Source organism: Macadamia integrifolia, chromosome 3, assembly GCF_013358625.1.
Source record: "Macadamia integrifolia cultivar HAES 741 chromosome 3, SCU_Mint_v3, whole genome shotgun sequence".
Lineage (NCBI taxonomy): Eukaryota > Viridiplantae > Streptophyta > Magnoliopsida > Proteales > Proteaceae > Macadamia > Macadamia integrifolia.
Genome location: NC_056559.1, coordinates 5,226,018 through 5,245,684, shown reverse-complemented (window position 1 = coordinate 5,245,684; position 19,667 = coordinate 5,226,018). Strand labels below are relative to the sequence as shown.

Below are 19,667 nucleotides of genomic sequence, written 5' to 3'. Positions count from 1 at the left end.
CACCAATTTGCCAAGAAACTTTTGCCTAAGAACCTAAAATCAGATTTTGGACATTTGGGATTGTTATGACCATAACCTGCCAAACAAAATGCCTATTTATTCTCCTCTGCTGTTAAGTAGTTTACATTTCATAATGGCAGGTTCGTAAATACCCTATTCAAATGTGGGTCTTTTACTTCCCTTAACACTGCCAGTAACGTTACCGTTACAAAGGAAAAATGGAGTCGCTATTCAAAACCACGCTTTCCAACAAACGCAATTGTTTCTCTTTGGAAGCTTTGCAATGAAAGCCCATGACTCCATGAGAGTCGAGAGTTGAAACTTTATGGAATCATGAAACCGTGTTTGATGATTTGATGTGTCCTTCTCTCTCTCTCTCTCTCTCTCTCTCTCTGTATACATCAACAGCTAAAAACAACTCGTCATCCTCTTTCCTGGATTGAATATGTTCAATAAATGCACGTTATTCTGGGCATTGATGAAGAATACCATATAGATATTAGAAGGAACCGTTTTCGTTGAAGAGATAGTGTTCTCTCTCTCTCTCTTCTTTTCTTGGGAAAACTCGTTTTTTGGTTGTTCTAGTCATGGCCGGAGGAGGAGGTGGAAACTCCCATGAGAGGGAGCTTGATCAGACACCCACATGGGCCGTTTCCACTGTTTGTGCGTCTATCATTATTATCTCCATTGTTTTGGAAAAGGGTCTTCACAGGATTGGAGAGGTTAGCATTTCTTAAACCTTTTAGCATTGTATGTCTCCTCTGTTCCGTCCATCCCCATGCCCTCTCACTCCTTTGGATCCTCTGTTTTGTGTGTGGATTCATGGATATAACGGGTGAAGATTACAATTTAGGGGTTTAAACCTTGAATGTTATCGACGCCAAAAAGAAGAAGAAGACGATTGGTTTTTTCAGGTTGAATGTCATTCTGTGAGTTTGTTTGAATTACTGCTGGAGCTTTCAGGGAAAGATTCTTCATTTCCCCTCCACTTTTTGTTTTCATAAGCATGGATTTTCCATTTGGAGTTGATTTTGGCCTGTATTTTTTTATGAATTTATATTTGGGTTTCCAGGGGAGAATACATTGGTTCTCCAATTTTACTGTTCTCTCTTGATTCTGCTAAAACACAATAAGTAGGAAAAGAATGAACTCCCTCTTTGATTTTGTTTCTCTTTTTCTTTTTCCCTTTTCTCCATTTTTATGACCCTTATTTTTCCTATTCTTACTCCCCCCCCACCCCCCCGACTCCTCCTTCTATATATTTCCCGGCATGTTTCTGTTTCACAAAAAATCCCCCTCTTTTTTATTCGGCTGGAAGATTAATTTGGGTATTGATTTTCATAGAAAAAAATTGTTCGAGTTCAGCAGCCGAGCTTGGCTAGGTAGTCCCCCTACAACACTTTGGCACACATTTTACTCCTTCATCCCCCGCCCTTCTCCTTTCCTTTATATCTCCAATGCAGTGTATCAACATTCAACTGATTTTCACTTGGGTTACTTGGGTCCTCTGACCTACTTACCGGTTATGAGTGTCTTTTGATTCCAGTTTTTTACGAAAAGAAACAAGAAGGCTCTGTTTGAAGCTCTTGAGAAGGTTAAAGCAGGTGAGAGCACAACTTATGCTACTTTACAATAATTATCTGTATCAGGGAAAATTAGCAGAGAAAAAAAGGTGTGGGGGGGGGGGGAGGGAGGGGAATAGTTTAATTTATCCTTCTCTTCAAGTAATTATTTAATTGTCGAGTTATTTTTTATTTTTTTTGGTGGGAACCATAAAGCAGTAACTTAGTTTTTTTCCCCCACTTTTCCCTGTAATCTTTGCAGAGCTGATGGTTCTAGGTTTCATTTCTTTGCTTCTGACATTCTGCCAGAGCTACATTGCCAGAATATGCATTCCCTTAAAGTTTGCAAATACAATGTTGCCTTGCCGCTATAGAGGGAAGGATCACGCCGGAGAGGAGGAACATCATCGGAGGCTTTTATGGAATGAACACAGATTCTTAGCTGGTGGTGCTGAAGATGCCAGATGCAAAAAAGTAAGTGCATCTTGGGTGATGCATATTTTTGGACACCGAATTGTGTTGCTTGATTGAAATTCTAATAGTATCTAGATGACACATGCAATCTGATAAGAATCTGTTCATACTTCCAACTCCAAATCTAACAATATAATGGATTTTGAAATCCACTACCCACCTTTCCTCCTGCCTAGTTGTTTGACTCCAAAGTTTCCATAGGACTTCAGGATATCAATGGAAGAAACTGATCACCTAGTTTTGGATTTGTTCCGGTTATCCTGATGAAATGCTTAATCTGGACGCAGAAGTTCCTAGAATGTGAGGGTACCTGGAAAGTGCATGTTTCAAATCTCTATAAATAACAATTCATTTTTTTCCCTTTTAAGTAGTAGAAAAATTGTACTGCTTGATGAGGAGCAAACCAAGGACTAGACAGGCTACAAGCTTGGGAGTGGCTTACCTATCTGTTTTCAAAAGAACGGTTGCACTGGTGAAGTTTTTCAATATTCTTGAAGGACATTGGTCATTCCTTTCTTAAGCTTTTATTAGAAACAGATGCAGGAGAACTTGGGAAGGAATTGAATCATAATTGTCATGCATGAGTTTCTTAACAGTGGCCTGCTACAAATTAGTTTTAGTTAGCCCCTTTTCTGAGAAAATTTTATTTTATATTAGGGAGAAATGAACTAGATATTAGAGCTCTGATGCAAGGGCAGTCAAAACTGCCAAGGATTGTACTATGGTTGCCTGCAACAGAGCTGAATCAAGAACTCCAAGAAAGCAATACCACCTGCCCTTATCTCACCTTTAGCCTCATCTCCTCTCTTTTATTGTGATTATCTTGCCTTTCTTTATCGAATTTGGCAGCACATAGCTGTTAACCACCGTTCATGCTCTAAGTTATATATATGTTGCAAGTAAATAAAAATTGATCAAAATTGAAAATTTTAGTCATGTCAATAATTTCTTCTTGAGACAATTTGAAAAAATGTGCTATCAAATCAATCAAACTTCATGGCTGAAGAGGACAGCATGAAATAAGGCCTGTTCCTTGTCCAGGATTTTTAACTTCTAAGGGGAACCCCCCCCCCCCCTTTTATGGTTGGGAATTGTGATAGGTCCGTGATAAGTTGAGTGGGAGGTGGCAGAAGTGGTGCAGCTTGAGGAAAGAAGCGATTCCTTGGAAAGTTATCACAGGATGTTGGCTACTACTGTGGAAGCCCTTGATGAGGACACAGGGGGGATGGTGGAGGCCCTATAGACTCAGATAGGTCATAGGTGACCTTACCACCAAGGTGAATGTTCTAATACAGGTGATTGCCTCTACTCTCTACTGCAAAGAATTGTTCAATCATTTTAACCAAGTGTAGAATGAATTTCTAATACTAGAAAACATAATGAGAGAAACCCATTTTAATCAAGTGTAGAATAATTCTCTAATTCTAGAAACTATCAAAGGATCCCAAATGCTGGCCAAAATGACTGTATAGTCATAAGTCGTGTTATCTTTAAACTATAGGGAAAAAACTATCATTCATTGTCCAATAATAGAAACTGCTATATTCTAGAAACCATCAAAGGGTCACATATGCTGGCCCAACTGACTACAGATTCATGGTTCATGTTCCATTACAATTTAAGAGAAAAATATCATCATCGTCATTGTAGGGAAACCAGGACCTGAAACCAGTACCTGTGATGGAATGGAGACAGGAAAAGAGAAGATAATCCAATTTTCCACGATAGGATTCGTTATATCCTATCGTGGCTTCCTCCTTTATTTATAAACCAGCAAGTAGAGTTAGTAGGTTTCCTACCAAGACGCAAACTCCTAATTACAATCTAATACAACAACTCAGCCTTTTTCCAACTAAATGGGGTCAGCTACATGGATCCGTAAGAGGGAAAAAAGGGGAACATCCCACCTACAAGCGGTCAACTACTTGGATCTTTGCCCTCTAAATAACTCTATCAGCAGTCATACTAGAGTCAAGACTAAGCTTCTACATGTCTTTCCTTATATCACCTATAGTCATTTTAGGCCTACCCCAGCTCTTTTTGCTCCTTCCATCTAGATCTGATTGCTACTCCTTACTGGGCATCCCAAGGCCTCCTTTGAACATGGCTATACCACCTTGAATGATATTCTCGAAGCTTGTCTTGAATCAGTGCAACTCCCAAATCAGTTCTAACCCAGTCATTCCTTACTCTATCTCTTCTAATTTTTCCGCACATCCATCTCAACATCCTCTACACTCAGCTTATCTATATTATGCTTCTTGATTGCCCAACATTCTGCCCTATTCATCATAGCTGATCTTATGGCAGTTTTGTAGAACTTTCCTTTAAGCTTAAGAGGGATACGTCGATTGCAGAACACTCCGAAAGTACCTTTCCACTTCATCCATCCTCCTTTAATTTGTGAGAGACACATCATCATCTATATCACCTTCCTTGTTTATGGTTGACCCCAAATATCGAAAAATAATCGCTTTGTGGTATCTCACTCTCCTCAAGTTTCACCACATCGTTCTCCGTCCTTGTGCAACTAAAATTACACACCATATACTTTGTCTTCATTCTACTTATCTTAAGACCTCTTGACTCCAAAGTAGATCTCCACAACTCCAACTTATTATTAACCCTTGCCATTGTCTCATCCATCAAAACAATATCATCGGCAAAAAGCATACACGATGGAACCTCCCCTTGAATGTTCTTGTTTAACTCATTCATTATAAGAGTAGACAGATAGGGGATTAAAGATGATCCCTTGATGTAATCCGATAGTAATTGGGAACTCACTACCTTGACTTCCTATGGTTCTTACACTAGTCACCACACCCTCATACAAGGAAAAATAAAAGAAAGTAAACACTAATACTAATACTTACACCTAAACTAACTCAGACTCAACATAACTCATGATAGGGAAGGTCCCCCAATCGTGAGTAGCCTTTAACAATCATCATCATCAAGGACAGCAATAACTAGAACATAGTTGATCTGTCATTATAATCAATGGTTCAGTAATGAAAAAATTTATGGAATATTAAGAGCAGTCAGGGTTGACGAAAGTACTGTTGATATAAATTGTTGTTGGCCTTAATTGCCTAAGTTTTTACCTGAGACTTTCTCCCGTCGGTGCCACGTGATGGTGTTTCTTTGTGAGTGTGTGCCATGTGCAGGGCCATGTGTGTACAGGCCTACACGTGCAAGTGCCTTTAATTTTTTATTGGTTATTTTGTCTCATATTGCTTCAATCCATACTTCTATTTGGTTATTCATTTTTTATGGTTATCAATTTTGAGAGGATGTTTGTGGATTGCTTTTCATCTATATAGTTACTTAATTCTTTTAAATATTTATCCATTCAATCCCGTCTTCCTTAAAGGAAAATTGACCTTTCTGCAATCCAATAAGGAAATGCTTCCTACGGCCCACATTGTTGGACTCTGTGGAAAAATGATGTGGCAATTCTGAGTGTTCGAGAGAGAGGACATGATCCGGATATGCTAAGTGTCAAATTTCAATGCCTACACTTCAATCAAATGCCCTCCCATTTATGTCCATGCATCCCTGTATTTACGTGCAGCCTTGTGGTAGTCCTTGATTTTAAAGCTCTATTTTTCCATGTGGCTAACTCTGCCTAGGGTGAAATTTGATATGTGAGCAGGGACCTTAGGGTCTGTTTGTTCACAAAATTTGGGCCCCATCTGAGCTGGCACATGGCAGATACTTAAGCCATGTTGGGAAGCCCTTCTTAGGTGAGCTGGGCAGGATCGGTTGCTCCTTCCTAAATTTACATACTCATTTCGTTTTTTCAACATGTATAGAATCATTGGAGATTGTTTTTCATTTATATTATGATTTCTAAAGAGTAAATTTGGATTCTCTCGCGTAATTACATCTTTCTCAAATTATATCTAACTTGGTTCCTATCAACAGGGTTATGTGCCACTTATCTCCGTTAACGGGTTACATCAATTGCACATCTTCATATTCTTCTTAGCAGTCTTTCATGTAATGTTCAGTGCAATAGTGATGATGCTTGGAAGACTAAAGGTAAGTAGAAATATTAAAGCAATTCTGTAGTTATTTTCTAGTACTTGGAACATGAATCTCTGAGCATTATATTTCTGTCACATGTAGTGCAAGTGGTTAGGGTTCACCTTTTGATTTATTCCTCCATTCCAGGAGATTACCTATTTGAAATGTCAATCTGGTTCTTTGACATAGTTGTACAATTTATCTCAATTTTCTGGATGGATGAGAAAATTGGGTAACCTGTCCAGAATCCAGAAAGTTCTGATGCTATTGACTTTAAACCTATAAGATGTAATAGATTGATCCATTGGAATTGAATGGTTGGTCCCAGCACTTTCACATGCCCTGATGGGATTGTAAAAGCTGTGTCTCTACCTGGCGGCCACTCCAGGCCAGATTTTTTCATATCCAGCTTCTGTCTGCTAAACTTATGCTCAGAAACCAGGCTGCCTTTTGGCACAAGATAGGTCCAAATTCGAAATCTAATTGAAATTCAGATGCAGCCCAGTTGACCTAGTGATTCTGGCGTGGAACTGATCTTTTGGGAAAATGCTGCTTTTAAATACTGCAATCTTGACAGATCCAATGTTGAATCAATATACTAACAAACTGTTTGATGCAGATACGTGGATGGAAAGAATGGGAAAATGATTCATCACATGATTATGGGTTTTCCAATGGTATTTTTTCATACTAGTCTTCTTTTTTTTTTTGGGGGGGGGGGGTGGGGAGGGGGAATGCAGTAACATGAGATTCACAATTAGAATATTGAAATGACATTTTTTCAAACAAAAACAGAGTTGGGTCAAGGAATTTCAGTTGAAGATTGAGGGTTTCAGGTTTTGGATTATATAGCCATATAGGGAAAACTCTAATATAGAGCTAGTCAGCTAGGTGGTTATAAAATTGGTGGAGAGCGCAAAATTCTGATCATGAAAACTGGAACTTGAAATAGATCTCTATATCTCAACCTCAAGAAACCGTAAACTCCAGTAACATGAAAATAATGGGAATAGGAAACTCCGTAAAAGGCAATATGGATTTAGACCCCATAAGAAAGCAATTGACTGATTGATATAATTAAGGTCATAAAAAATAATTGCAAAGTCCAGCCCATAGTTTCCTTCAAATCAAGGCAAAAAGTCATTTACATGGGCTGTTAAAGAAGGCTTTCCTTAGCTGTCTGACATTTTGGCTTTGTGGATGGGATCTTTGGTCAAAACAACCATTGGATTGAAAGCCCAGAACTTGGATTAGCGACATGCCAAGTTTTGGGTATGATCTCCACCATAGGGCCCACCATTGTTAGGGCTTTTGCCCTAGTACTTTAAATGGTTACACCTAGGTTGCCAAAGCTGAACATTCCACCATATTTCAAAGCTTTATATGTTGTCATTAAAAGTGGAATCAAGCTGGCCCTCACTAGATAGATTTGGACAAGAACAACAAGCCATGAAATTTGAGGGCCAACAAAGGTACCAAGTGGAAGATGGTCTTAATGGGTCCTGTAGGAAACATTCACCCTATCATCAAATAATAATGGTGGGAAACAATGGCTTTAGATACTTTTTTTAAATTACCAGAAAAATATCCTCTCAAGTGAAATTATAACGATTCCAAAATACTGCGACTCTGTACAGAGATCTGAGTAGATTTCTCTGTGCAGCCAACCTTGCAAAGATCCTATTCTAGATCCAATTTAAATTACCGGAAATAATGAAACAAGGTTGCTAAATTCTAGGGAATGCCTTTTCAAGTGCTACATGGACACACTCTATATAACCATATGAGGCATAAATGAGTGTGCTGGAACAGACAGTCTACTCAACTAGTAAATCTTCATGCAGTTTTAGGGGCAACCTAGAGAAACAATTATTAAATTTCAGACATAACACCATTGCAATGCCAGATTTGTGGACTATTCTGTCATTCTGTGACCAACTGGTAGACTAGTACATCCTAGAAGTGGAACTTCAATATTTGGGCTGGAGCTATGCTTTGTGAGCTTAACTTTTTGTTACTTTTAATTCCTAGTCCTTGAATTTGAGGTTTTTGGTTGTCAATTTCTTAAAGTTGGAGGACTGTCCTCTCTCACCATCAAATTGTCTTTTGTTGCAACTGTTTTAAGGCTCAACTGTGTATATCCTGATTATGTAGATCCATCAAGATTCAGGCTTACTCATGAGACATCTTTTGTGAGAGCTCACACCAGCGACTGGCTTAAGACTCCATTTGTCCTTGTCTTTGTAAGAGATACATCATTTACCTTCTCAATATCCTTGTTAATTTCCTGCTTTTGCTAACTAGGGAATTTATTCAAAGAAACAAAAGTAAAAAAGTAAAGCACTTGGAAGGATGCAACAATGTGCCATAAGGACCCTGCTTTATTTTCATTCCGTTCTTCATATTTTTCTTCTTGAAGGCAGAAGCTTCAACAAATCTAATTTGTTCATTCATTTATTATTTCTCTAATATAATGTGGTTGAATAAAAATTGTTAAAATACAGAATCTAAATTGGTTGATTAATCTTGTTAGTCAGCACTACCCAAAATCTTTCTGGATTGGGAGCAAACATTCAAGGTTTTATGATTTCATCTGCTTTCTCAGTGTCCAATTCATATTGTTGATAGGAACTCTCTTTCTCTATTAGCAGCCGCAATACCAACAACAAAGACTCGATAAAATGATAAGATGAAAATTATTTCACTTTTTTCTTCTATAATGTTTAATTTTGTTTGGACAAGTTACCAAAAATAAAAAATTTGTTTGGACAGTACTTCTGCATGTAATTTCCTGTTATATTTTTATTGTATGATGCTTCTTAAAATATTCATTTCTTATTTGACAAAAGAAAAAAAAATTCATTTCTTATTTGACAAAAGAAAAAAAAATCCATCTTTTGCAGGTTTGCTTTTCCCGACAATTTTTCAGGTCTGTTCGTAAGGCTGACTATTTGACTATGCGCCATGGATTTATCACAGTAAGCTTGTTCAACTTCAAGATTTTCAGAATCCATCTTTTTCATCTTATCGTAAAATGCTGATTATTTTATTCTTATAGGTGCATTTGGCTCCAGGAAGTAAGTTTGACTTCCAAAAGTATATTAAAAGGTCACTAGAAGATGATTTCAAAGTAGTGGTGGGAATCAGGTAAAGCATTATTTTCTTTATGGTTTTATATTAGAGGCAGGTTGTCTCAAACTTACCCGCATCTTGTTTTATCCTTATGACACAAGAAAATGATGTTTGCAGTCCGGTGTTATGGGCTTCGTTTGTAGTCTTTTTGCTGTGCAATGTTAAAGGTGAGTCACCTCTACACTCTATTGCAAGTTAACATTTCACCATATCAAATTAAAATAAAATTGATTCTTCTCCAATGATTCATTTCATCCCTTTCAGGGTGGCATGCATTGTATTGGGAAGCCACAATTCCTCTATTTGTAAGCATTTCCTATGCTCAAATCTTTTGATCATCATCACTATTTTTCAGTTTGATCACAAAATAAACTATAATCATTGATATGGCTGCAGGTAATGTTAGCAGTTGGAACTAAGCTTCAATTGATTGTAATGCAAATGGCCCTTGAAATCCAAGAAAAACATGCAGTGGTTCAGGGAATTCCTCTTGTGAAAGTCAGTGACAAGCACTTTTGGTTTGGCCGGCCTAAGTTGGTTCTGTATCTTATCCAATTTGTTCTATTTCAGGTAAAAAAAAAAAAATGTTTCTACTTGTTATTCATTGTAACAGTATCATCCTAAGAAACCAGAAGTCAAAGAGAAGAAAAAGAAGAACCACAGGGAGAAAGAGAATAGAAGTCACAGCTAGAATGGAATGTCTAGCCAAGACCCATAACCCCCACTATATAAATAAATTGCAGAGTGAAACTACAATAAAGGATAGAACTAAACTAAGTAGCTACAATACTACTCATAATTCACTACACACTACCTAAGATACCTTTAGAATAGTGGTAATGATGCAGATCAAAGCTTGAGGAAGTCGACAAAACTAAAAGTCAGAAAATACTGTTCACAAAACACTGTTGCTGTTCACATGAACAGTATTTTGGGTCCATATCTCCTATTTTAGTCCCCTTTTGTTAGGTTTTGTTAGGAGATTTAGTTTCCTATTTGGTTCCTATATTGTTAGTCAAGTAGTTTCTATTTTTATGACGTAGGCTAGTTTCCTTTTTTGTGTTCAGTTGTTAGTTTCTAATTAACTCTTACTTGGTTGGCAAGTTAGACACAAATTGGAAGTCTTTTTTCAGTCCATTTAATGTAGGAATGGATTTGGATAACCAAACCAGACCCAAGACTGCAGGAACTTTTAAACTAAGAACAACCAAGAATAGCCAAAGTAAGGCGGCAATATAACAGATCAGAATTAAGGAAGAAACAGATTTTTGAAAATCAGAATTTCGAATCCAAAAATTGGAATTTATGAGATCAGGATATAGCCCAGATTAAAGGACTAAATCAGATATAGGAATAGGGTCATAACAGATCATAAATTGTGAACAAACATCCACAGAAATCAGGAACAACCAGATGCGTCTATCGATCTCAGAAAACAGAACAGATTAGGTCAAAATATCCAATAATAAATAATACTTAGAACAGACCAGCAGTGAACAAATAGGAATGAGTCAGCAGTAGTATTAGGATGACAACAGTTCCAAATCAACGATAGACACTACAGCAACAAAATAGGACTGCCCAGAACAATCGATTCTGGTTCTGTTCTAGTAAAGTCACTAGAGGACAAGAAAATAGAGATTCCTAATAACTTAAGAACCACAGCCCAGATGGGGACCAAAACTGGATCGAATTGCTCTTTTAATGAGGGGAACCTCTGGTCCAAATATCATCCAAAAGTGACTAGGGGTTGAGTCAGAACAGAAGTCGATATTCCTGCCCAGAAAACCTATCGCCTGGACAGAACTGTTAAGGGAAAAGAGGTAAATACCTGTAGCAGCAGTAGATCTTGAAAGTAGACTTGAAAGAAGAAAGATAAGAAAGCTTGAAAAGACTACTCAGGCTTCACACCGCAAAGTGTCGAATGGATCAAACACCACTCCCTTCCACTGTGATCAAACACACAGAAAATCCAGTAGATGCATGGCAGCGACCAGCAGCAAGTTCTTTTCTTCCAAAATCAAAATTGTCTCTCTATGATGAGAGCTTTCCTTTATTTATAATAATGATAGGGGTTACATAAAATAGAAACTAACTTTAGTTTCCAAAAACTGAAATAGGAAACTAAAAATTAGAAACTCAACTAGTTACTAAAACTGAAGATAGAAACTTACAAAATAGAAAGTCCTTTAGTTGCTAAACTGGAAATAGAAACTAACTTATGACTGAAAATTAGAAACTAATTTAAGACTTCAAAGTAGAAACTAAATTACTAACTAAATGACTAATTAGTAACCCCATCAGCGGCCCAAATCGTGGGCTGACTTGGACCAGATCTGGGTCGACCCAGTCAGCCACTTGGGTCAACCTTGGTCTTGGTTCTCCTTGTGTAAACCCTTGGTACTGCATCACCATTAGTTTTATTTATGTTGTTCCTTTATGTCCAAGTTTTGTAAGGCTACTTAAAGCCCATTGATCCTAATGAAAAGGGAGATTGAAGTTTATGAATTTGCGTGTTCACTGACTTCACTCATGGCTAACATAAATGTTACCTAAGAGAATGAGATGCCCAAAACCTGAGGGGTGAGATGGCCATTCCATAACTCTTCTTCCACACCCTTCTTAATTCCCCCCCCCATCCATTCTCTTTTCCCTTTCTTTTATTTTCTTATTTGTTTCAATTTATGAGAGAGTGTTTGAGTGAACATTACAATCTTGTTTGAAGTTTAGAAGCCTCATCAAAAGATCAGACTGAAGCAACCAAGATAGATCAAAATCAGCTATCGTCAAGGTTTTGGCCTCCAATCGATTTCTTCTATATCTCCCAAACCAGTCAGCTGTTCAAGCTCATCTTTTGAAGGATACCTAGAAAAGTTACAAGGGATCTTCATTCCAATTTTGAGGATCATCTAATGCTAGGAACCCTAATTTCTAAGTAGTTGTCAAAAGTTTCCTAATTCATGTCAACAACATAACTCTCAATTCAACAATTGGAATTGTGTCATATTTTGAGAACTTGTTGACCCATATAGGACCTTCATCTACTCCAAGTTTCAAATCCATCTGAGCTACGGTTTGTGAGTTCTCAATTTTATACTATTTCAGCCCAGATTTTCAGATCTTGCCTGGGATTAGGTCCTTTGTGATCTAGTCTTACATCAGGTAACACTTAATAGCACTTAACACCCTCCTCAAGCTAGAGCATAGGTATCTCCCATACCAAGCTTGGAACAACAACAACGATATGCAGACCTAACCAATTCTTAGTAAAAGTATCACCAAGTTGATTGTTGGAATTACCAAACAGAGTAGAAATCAGCTTCTATATGACAGCATTCAGCAAAAAGTGACAATCGGCCTTAATATGTTTAGTCCGCTCATAGAACACTGGATTACTAGCAATATAAATAGCATCTTGATATGATAGCAAAAAAAAAAAAAAAAGCAACTTGATTTTCCCAATTGGTGTAGATTGAGTCCATAAGGGGGGGTCAAAGCTGGCCGATGCAGATTAACATAGAATTGGGCTTATTTTGTTAAAATTGGGCCTTTGGTCCATGGGGTTTTCAATGTAATAGGCCACTTTATTGGGTCTATCTAAACCATGGGTAGTAAGTCTACATAAGGGATTTCCCTTACCCTTATTAGGTAGTTTATTCCTTTATTTTACTTTCTAGTAAGTGTTTTAATGAGGCTAGATTATGAGTCTATGAGTCTAATTCCTTATTTAAGTTTCCTAGTCAGTTTAAGTTTCCCAATTAGTTAAGGACTGGGCTAGGCCTTTCCTTTTTAGTGTTTGAGTCTATTTTTAAGTTTTCTATATAAGGTTGTAAGGGGCCATCGTTCTACATGAAAATTGATTAATGAAAAATTTTTGCTGCTCTCTTCCATTGAAGAAATCTCTTATGTTTGATCAAGGTCTAGGTTGGTGTTTTGGTCCAATCGAACCACCTTATGGTGTGAAGCCCTGGTGTAATTTTCTATTATTCTTTGTGTTCCATTATTCATTAGCAAAAAGCATACACCACGGAACCTAATCTTGAATGTTTCTAGTTAAATCATCATCCATGATATCCGTAGACAAATAAGGACTTAAAGCGTTGATCCTTGATGTAACCCAATTGTAATTAGGAACTCACACTAATCACCATGCCCTCGTACATGTCTTTAATTATATTGACATATTTACTCGACACTTTTCTCTTCTCTTGTACATGTCAAATTAACTCTCTAGGGACTTTCTTATAGACTTTTTCTAGGTAAAAAAAAGACCATATGGAGATCCTTATTGCAACCTGTAAATATTTTCATGAGCCTCCTCAGTAGGTAAATAGCTTCTATCATGGATCTACCTAGCATAAAACCAAATTGGTTCTTTAAGATAGTAGTTTCTCTTCTATAGTATGACTTTTAGTTAAATGGGCTTCAATAGCCTTCTTCCATAGTTTTATAGTATGACTTATTAGTTTTATGTCTTTATAGTTATTACAACTATAGGTGTCAATTTCAGGCATGGCTAGACAGGCCCGACCAATTAAAGTTCGATCGAGACTAGCCAAAATAATAAACATGATGGGCTCAAGCCCGGCCCCCCTTTATAATTGGTCATTCCCAGTGCACGGTGTAAGTCTGATGGGTGCCCAACCGGCCCGACTCAAGCTGACACTGTTAGCCCGACTATTTATATGTATATTTTGATTTTTTTTCGGTAGAATAAGGTATATATTGATATTGTTATCATAATTAAGGGCAAAGTCTTTTCGCAATTGTTGATGATTTAATAAATAAATTAAATTTTATGGAATCTAAGACAATTAAAGCCCATTTATGGCCCATTAAAGGCTTTAATGGTGCATTGGCTCATTTAAGGCCCGATTAGTAGAATCCTTGTTAAAGCTGGGAACCCGACCTAGACCGACTCATTCCTAAAATAGGTAGGTCATGGTGTAAGGGTATAGGTCCGACTAGACTTGACCAATTGACACCCCTAATTACAGCTCTAAATATCACATTTATTTTGTAGATTGGAACTACAATGCTTCTCTTCCATTCATCAACAGTTTTCCTTGTGCGGATAATCTTGTTAAACATTGGTTAACTGAGTTACTCCATATAATCTTAAGCTCTTCCACACTTCTATTGGGACCTCATTTGGGCCTGGTGTCTTATCTACTTTCATCTTTCTTAAGGCTTATTTAACTTCAGCTCTGGAAAGGTAGACTCCTCTCCTTCACTGGCCGCTGGCCATCTCACCTTGACTAGATCGGTTCTCCAGTCAATGTACCTTTATTGGGTTGGCATTTTTATCCTTCCTGCCTCCATCATCAAATCCTTTGAAAGCCTTCTGTGCTCCTTCCTCTTCCAAATTCCTTAGACCTCTCAGCTGGGAGAAGGTCTATCTCTATAAATCTGAAGGTGGGCTTGGGATTAGGAGAATCAAAGATGCCAACTCTGCTGGTGTTCTTAAATTAATTTGGAAAATCGTTTATAAGCACAATAGTATTTGGGTCGAGTGGGTCCTTACGGGCTTGCTTAAGAACAACTCCCTTTGGACTGCCCCGTCCACTTCGGATGCTTCTTGGATCTGGAGGAAAATCCTTGATCATAGGCCCATCGCCCTCGCTGCTATCTCCTATTCCTTCGGCGATAAGAATTCCTTCTCCCTCTGGAAGGATCCTTGGCATCCTTCAGGTATCCTCTCTCTCCTTCACTCCCTCAGAATCATTTACTCTTCTGGCCTTCCGTCTATTGCTTTCGTTTCCTCTATCCTTTCTCCTGACGGTTGATCCCCCCCACTCTTCCCCTCCTCTTCTGAATCTCTGATCCTCCCTCCCCCCTCCCTCCTGGCCACAAGGTAAGAGAGGACAAATGCATCTGGCTTCCTTCCTCTATTGGCTCCTTCTCCACTGCCTTTGCTTGGTCTCTCATTCGTGCCCCCTCTTTGACTGTCCCTTGGCATAAGGTGGTCTGGTTCAAAGGTCATATTCCCCGCCATAGCTTTACCCTTTGGCGATGCCTTACCAATTGCCTTCCCACCCAATCTTTCCTCATCCATCGCTATATCCCTGTCAGCCCTTCATGCTGTCTTTGCCTTCGTGACTCTGAAGATATCCCCCATCCCTTCTTCTTATGTCCCTTCTCCTCCCTAATTTGGAAATTTGTCCTTTCCAAATGCTGGCCTTCTAGGAGATCTATCATCCCTTTCCATCGGGAATAGATTTGGATTGACATGACTTTCTCTGGCCCCTCCATCTGTGACATTATCGGCAAGTTGGTTTTTTGCACTACCATCAACCACCTCTGGATGGAAGAAACATCCATAGATGGACCCCCAAATCTAGATCTCCGGACCAGATTTGGAAAGCTATCTATTTTGATGTGTCTTCTAAAGCTCATTCCCTTCCCCCCTGCCCAGTTTCCTCCTCCCGTCGGAATATTCACATTATCTCCTCTTGGAACCTCCAGGTCGAGCTCATCCAACCCACCTGATGGCTTTTATTGGTTTCCCCTCCCCCCTTTATTGTTCCCCCCTTTTTTGTAGTTAGGTCTGGCCATTGCTTTGGTCTTGGTTTTGGGTTTGTTTTGTTGGCCTTTGTGTAGGCTCTTTGTTAGCTTTTGCCTCCCCCCCCCTTTTCTCTCCCTTGTATTTTCTTCTTTCCTTGGTAATTAATTATTTATTCATCCAAAAAAAAAAATCAGCCTTTCCAATCTTTCGTATATGTCCATAGCGTGTGGTGTCTTGATGAATAATGCAACCTTCTGGGCCATTCCTACTAAAAATGTCAACATTTAGTAGGTCGCAAAAATATTCATTCATCTCTTCATTATGTCCTCATCATCCCTTATGAGCACTCTACCATCATCACCTTCAATTCATCCAATATGATCGAAATCTCTGCTCTTCCTTTCTGTCATTTTAGCTATCTTGTAGATAGTTTTTTATCTTTTACCTCTTTAGTCATTTGCTAAAACTTAAATTTATCCTTCTTAGTCTTAATGGTGGCCTGGACCTCCTCATCCCCACCACCAATCCTCCCTAGGGGGCCAGACGAATACCCTTTGATTCCGTTAGAACTTCTTTAGCAACCTTCTAATGCAAGCAGTCATATCAATCCACATCATGTTGGTGTCTCCCTTAAAGTCCCTCTTTCCTTGTTTGATTACTTTATCAGTAAATGAATCCAAGAAATCTCCTTTTAATCTCCACCGTCTTACTTTTCTACATATTGATCTCCTATCTTATGTTTCTACATATTGAGGCACATAACTTAGACCACTAGTCTATGTTGAGAGGCTAGGCTCTCCCCAGTTATAACCTTACAATCCTTACACATTAATCTGTCAGACCTTCTAGTTGGGAAGAAATCTATTTGGCTGGTATGGCACCCGCTTTTGTAAGTGTAACTAATTCTCCTCGGTCTCTTTTTTTTTTTTAAAGGAAATGTTCACAATGGATATATCATAACTAAATGTTGACTCGTTTCAACATTTTGTTGAACCAATATCACTATATCACTCTCATGAAGTGAGATCCATGCCCTAGGGATGCTGCCATCTTGTTGGTAGACTGTCCTTTTGAGTGCCAAGAAACTGAAAATTCCCTTCTAACAAGATTCACAACAAAATGAAACAAAAGGCTGTTTACCCTTCCAATCCAATAACCCCATAACGTTTTTACTCTTTTTCAATATTTTTCTGGTCCCATGCTCCAATTAAACACCCGTGTGCCCCACAAGAAATTGACTTTTTGGTTCGGTTCTTGAACCACTTCAATGTGCCCTTTGCTGATTTGGAACCAATTCCCCCTGGCAGACTGCTACATAGTTGCTAGACTATCCTTTTGATTGATGGATTTCAGCCCAAATACAATACTACCAAAAAAATAAAAAAATTTGCACCAAATAACTTATCATAAAAATACAATTTATACGCTAGACTGGTTTGAATATTTAAACTTCTATTATATTATTTATTCTATTTAGACCACGCATTTTTTTCTATAAAGCGGTTTTAGAAGAGATCATCTTTGTTTTGCAATAGAACTTGAGATATTGGTTAGGTGATTGGGACATAGTGATAGGTTTGACATTGGAAAAAAACTTTTGAGTTGGAGGTCTACATAGCTCCAGTGGGTTAGAATCAACCGATGGGGGATCCCCATGATGGTGGCATGGTAGGTCTCTCTACCTCTTACCAGGAAAATAGATGACTAGCTTTCCTTCCCTGGCCTTAAACATTCAGTATGTTTCTTCTCCTTTTTTCACTTTTTCCCACAATAAAGCTGCTGAACCTGAGACAGAGATCCTGAGATTTTTTCTTGGTATGGTAACTAAGTTTTGAGATGTTGAAACTGGCTGATGGTCTTATCTCTTTGCGCAGAATGCATTCCAAATAACATATTTCTTGTGGATATGGGTAAGGAATGTTTACCCCCACCCACCCACCCACTTTTGCTGTCAGCATTTGTATCTTCAGCACCACTTTTTTTTTTGGAATTTTACTTGAGGTTAAAGCTTGCCTGAAATATTTCTTATTGCAGTATGAGTTTGGATTGGAATCTTGCATCCATGAGAACTTGAAGCTTATAATCATAAGAATGGTTCTCGGGTAAGAGTTAGTTTCGTAACTTATTTTTTAACATGATGTCTAGCAATTTCAGGTTGAATTTATCATTACTTGGCTTTGAACTAGTACATGTAGCTCAGAAATACTTGTGAGGACATCTGTACATCTGACTTCTTCCTAGACCCATATGTGGCACAACTGTTTTGCATAAAATTCGGATGAGTTCTATCAAAGAGTTTTGCACCTGCACAGAACCTTATTATGCATCTTCTAATTATATCATTGTGGAAGCTTCACTTTCTGAAATTAATTATTGGGCAAACTGTATTGGTGTGGTGCAGGATCGGAATCGAGGTTATGTGTAGTTACATAACCCTCCCCCTCTATGCCCTTGTAACTCAGGTATGGAGGAGATTAAAGTTATTCCTGTTGAATGTGTTTCATATTTAAAATATTCTTAAATCATGTGAGGATTTGACTAACTTCATCAGAGCTAGAATTTCTATTCATTGTACAATTGGATTTGGTTGGATTCCTTGATAATTAATTAAATTTAATAAAGTTATATTCCAACAGATCCTCCATGTTGTGTGTAACAATCTAATAGGGTGGCCTTAACTTTTTGGATACCTTTTCCTTCCACTTGGTTTCATCATGATATGATCATATGATGATTTTAGGGATCAATTCCCAGACTATTGCAGTGATGATCGGACACTTGTAAGATCTTAAGCTTTATATGAAAATTAATGCGCTCTGATTCTGTGGATCCGCTTGGAACATGAGAATGATCCAATGTTTTCCTTGCTAGTGAATTGTAATAGTTCTTCAATCATTGCCTTTTAGATGTGATTAGTTTCTCTAACCATTAATATTGTGGGAATGTGCAGATGGGATCAACTATGAAGAGGTCTATATTTGATGAGCAGACAAACAAGGCCCTTAAGAAGTGGCACATGACTGCTGTAAATAAGGTGAGGCCTGGAGGGGAAAACTTTGGTGCATCAACTGGGCAATCCCCACGTCCCGGCATCAAGACTAATGATGGGCGCTCAGTACACTCCGATCATGAATTATCTGAAATGGAAGCTAAAACATCACCCCAACCATCAGCAGCCAACCTGATAGCTGATGTGGACAATGGTCGTCTGCCGCCTGGAACAAGGGAATAGCAGCACCATGATGGAGAAAAACGCCATAATGAAGATGATCTACTATATTTACGATGGAGACGTATTATATGCTGTTGCCATGGTTGAGACTGCATTAGAGGTGGTTGTGGTGGGATCAGTTTTCTACATCCATTTAAATACAGTGATTAGGACAGGTCTTGGGGGTTTAGCTGAGCGCGAGACTTTTTTTGTACACTTGACATGCTTGTTCATAAGTGAGTAGTTGTTGGCCTATACATTTGTTGAAGCAAGATGCTTGGTTATGGATCAGTGGAAAACAAGTAGTTGTAAGCGGTTGCAAATGTTTCTTTCGGGACTGTAGTTTGGGTTTGTTTTAGATATGAGAAGTTATAGACCATCTGTTGAGCTCTGAGTGATCAACCCAAGCGCCATGGTTAGAAGTACTGTTATCTTTGGGAGTACAAGTCAATCTTAAGGGGTGTACTGTGGATGCATATGGATATGCCAAAATACGAGTTACTCTTTTAAGGAAATATTTGTAGATGTGATATGGATTTGCATATTAAGTATTGTTTTCTAATGCATGTTTTACAGGAGCTAAGGTGCAAGTGATGTAGAGAGAGAGAGAGAGAGAGAGAGAGAGAAACAGGGTTGAGGGATCAGGATTGGATTGACGGATTCGGATAGGAATCTGCCACAGCCAATCCCAATACCGGTCGATTCAATCCCTGTTTTCTAGTCTTTATTTGCTGATTCTATGGTTTTTTGG

General features: G+C 38.3%; 1 protein-coding gene across 1 annotated transcript; it reads left to right on the top strand.

Annotated features, from left to right (window-relative positions):
- Positions 1-264: 264 nt before the first annotated feature.
- LOC122074649 (MLO-like protein 9) lies at positions 265-19,446 on the top strand. The gene is made up of 15 exons (XM_042639567.1): positions 265-722; positions 1,547-1,604; positions 1,825-2,036; positions 5,967-6,083; positions 6,688-6,745; positions 8,223-8,311; positions 8,972-9,046; positions 9,127-9,215; positions 9,318-9,367; positions 9,465-9,505; positions 9,597-9,770; positions 17,580-17,615; positions 17,740-17,807; positions 18,107-18,167; positions 18,656-19,446. Exons 1-15 carry the CDS (start codon positions 588-590, stop codon positions 18,935-18,937), a joined length of 1,545 nt encoding a protein of 514 aa, XP_042495501.1. The 5' UTR covers positions 265-587; the 3' UTR covers positions 18,938-19,446.
- The last annotated feature ends 221 nt before the right edge of the window (positions 19,447-19,667 follow it).

What these genes read in the sequence shown, in the direction of transcription:
- LOC122074649 (XM_042639567.1), top strand. Translation starts at nt 588, where the DNA reads ATGGCCGGAGGAGGAGGTGGAAACTCCCATGAGAGGGAGCTTGATCAG. An exon ending in TCTTGAGAAGGTTAAAGCAG is followed by an intron (nt 1,605 to 1,824) that starts GTGAGAGCACAA and finishes TAATCTTTGCAG; the next exon opens with AGCTGATGGTTCTAGGTTTC. An exon ending in TGATGCTTGGAAGACTAAAG is followed by an intron (nt 6,084 to 6,687) that starts GTAAGTAGAAAT and finishes TGTTTGATGCAG; the next exon opens with ATACGTGGATGGAAAGAATG.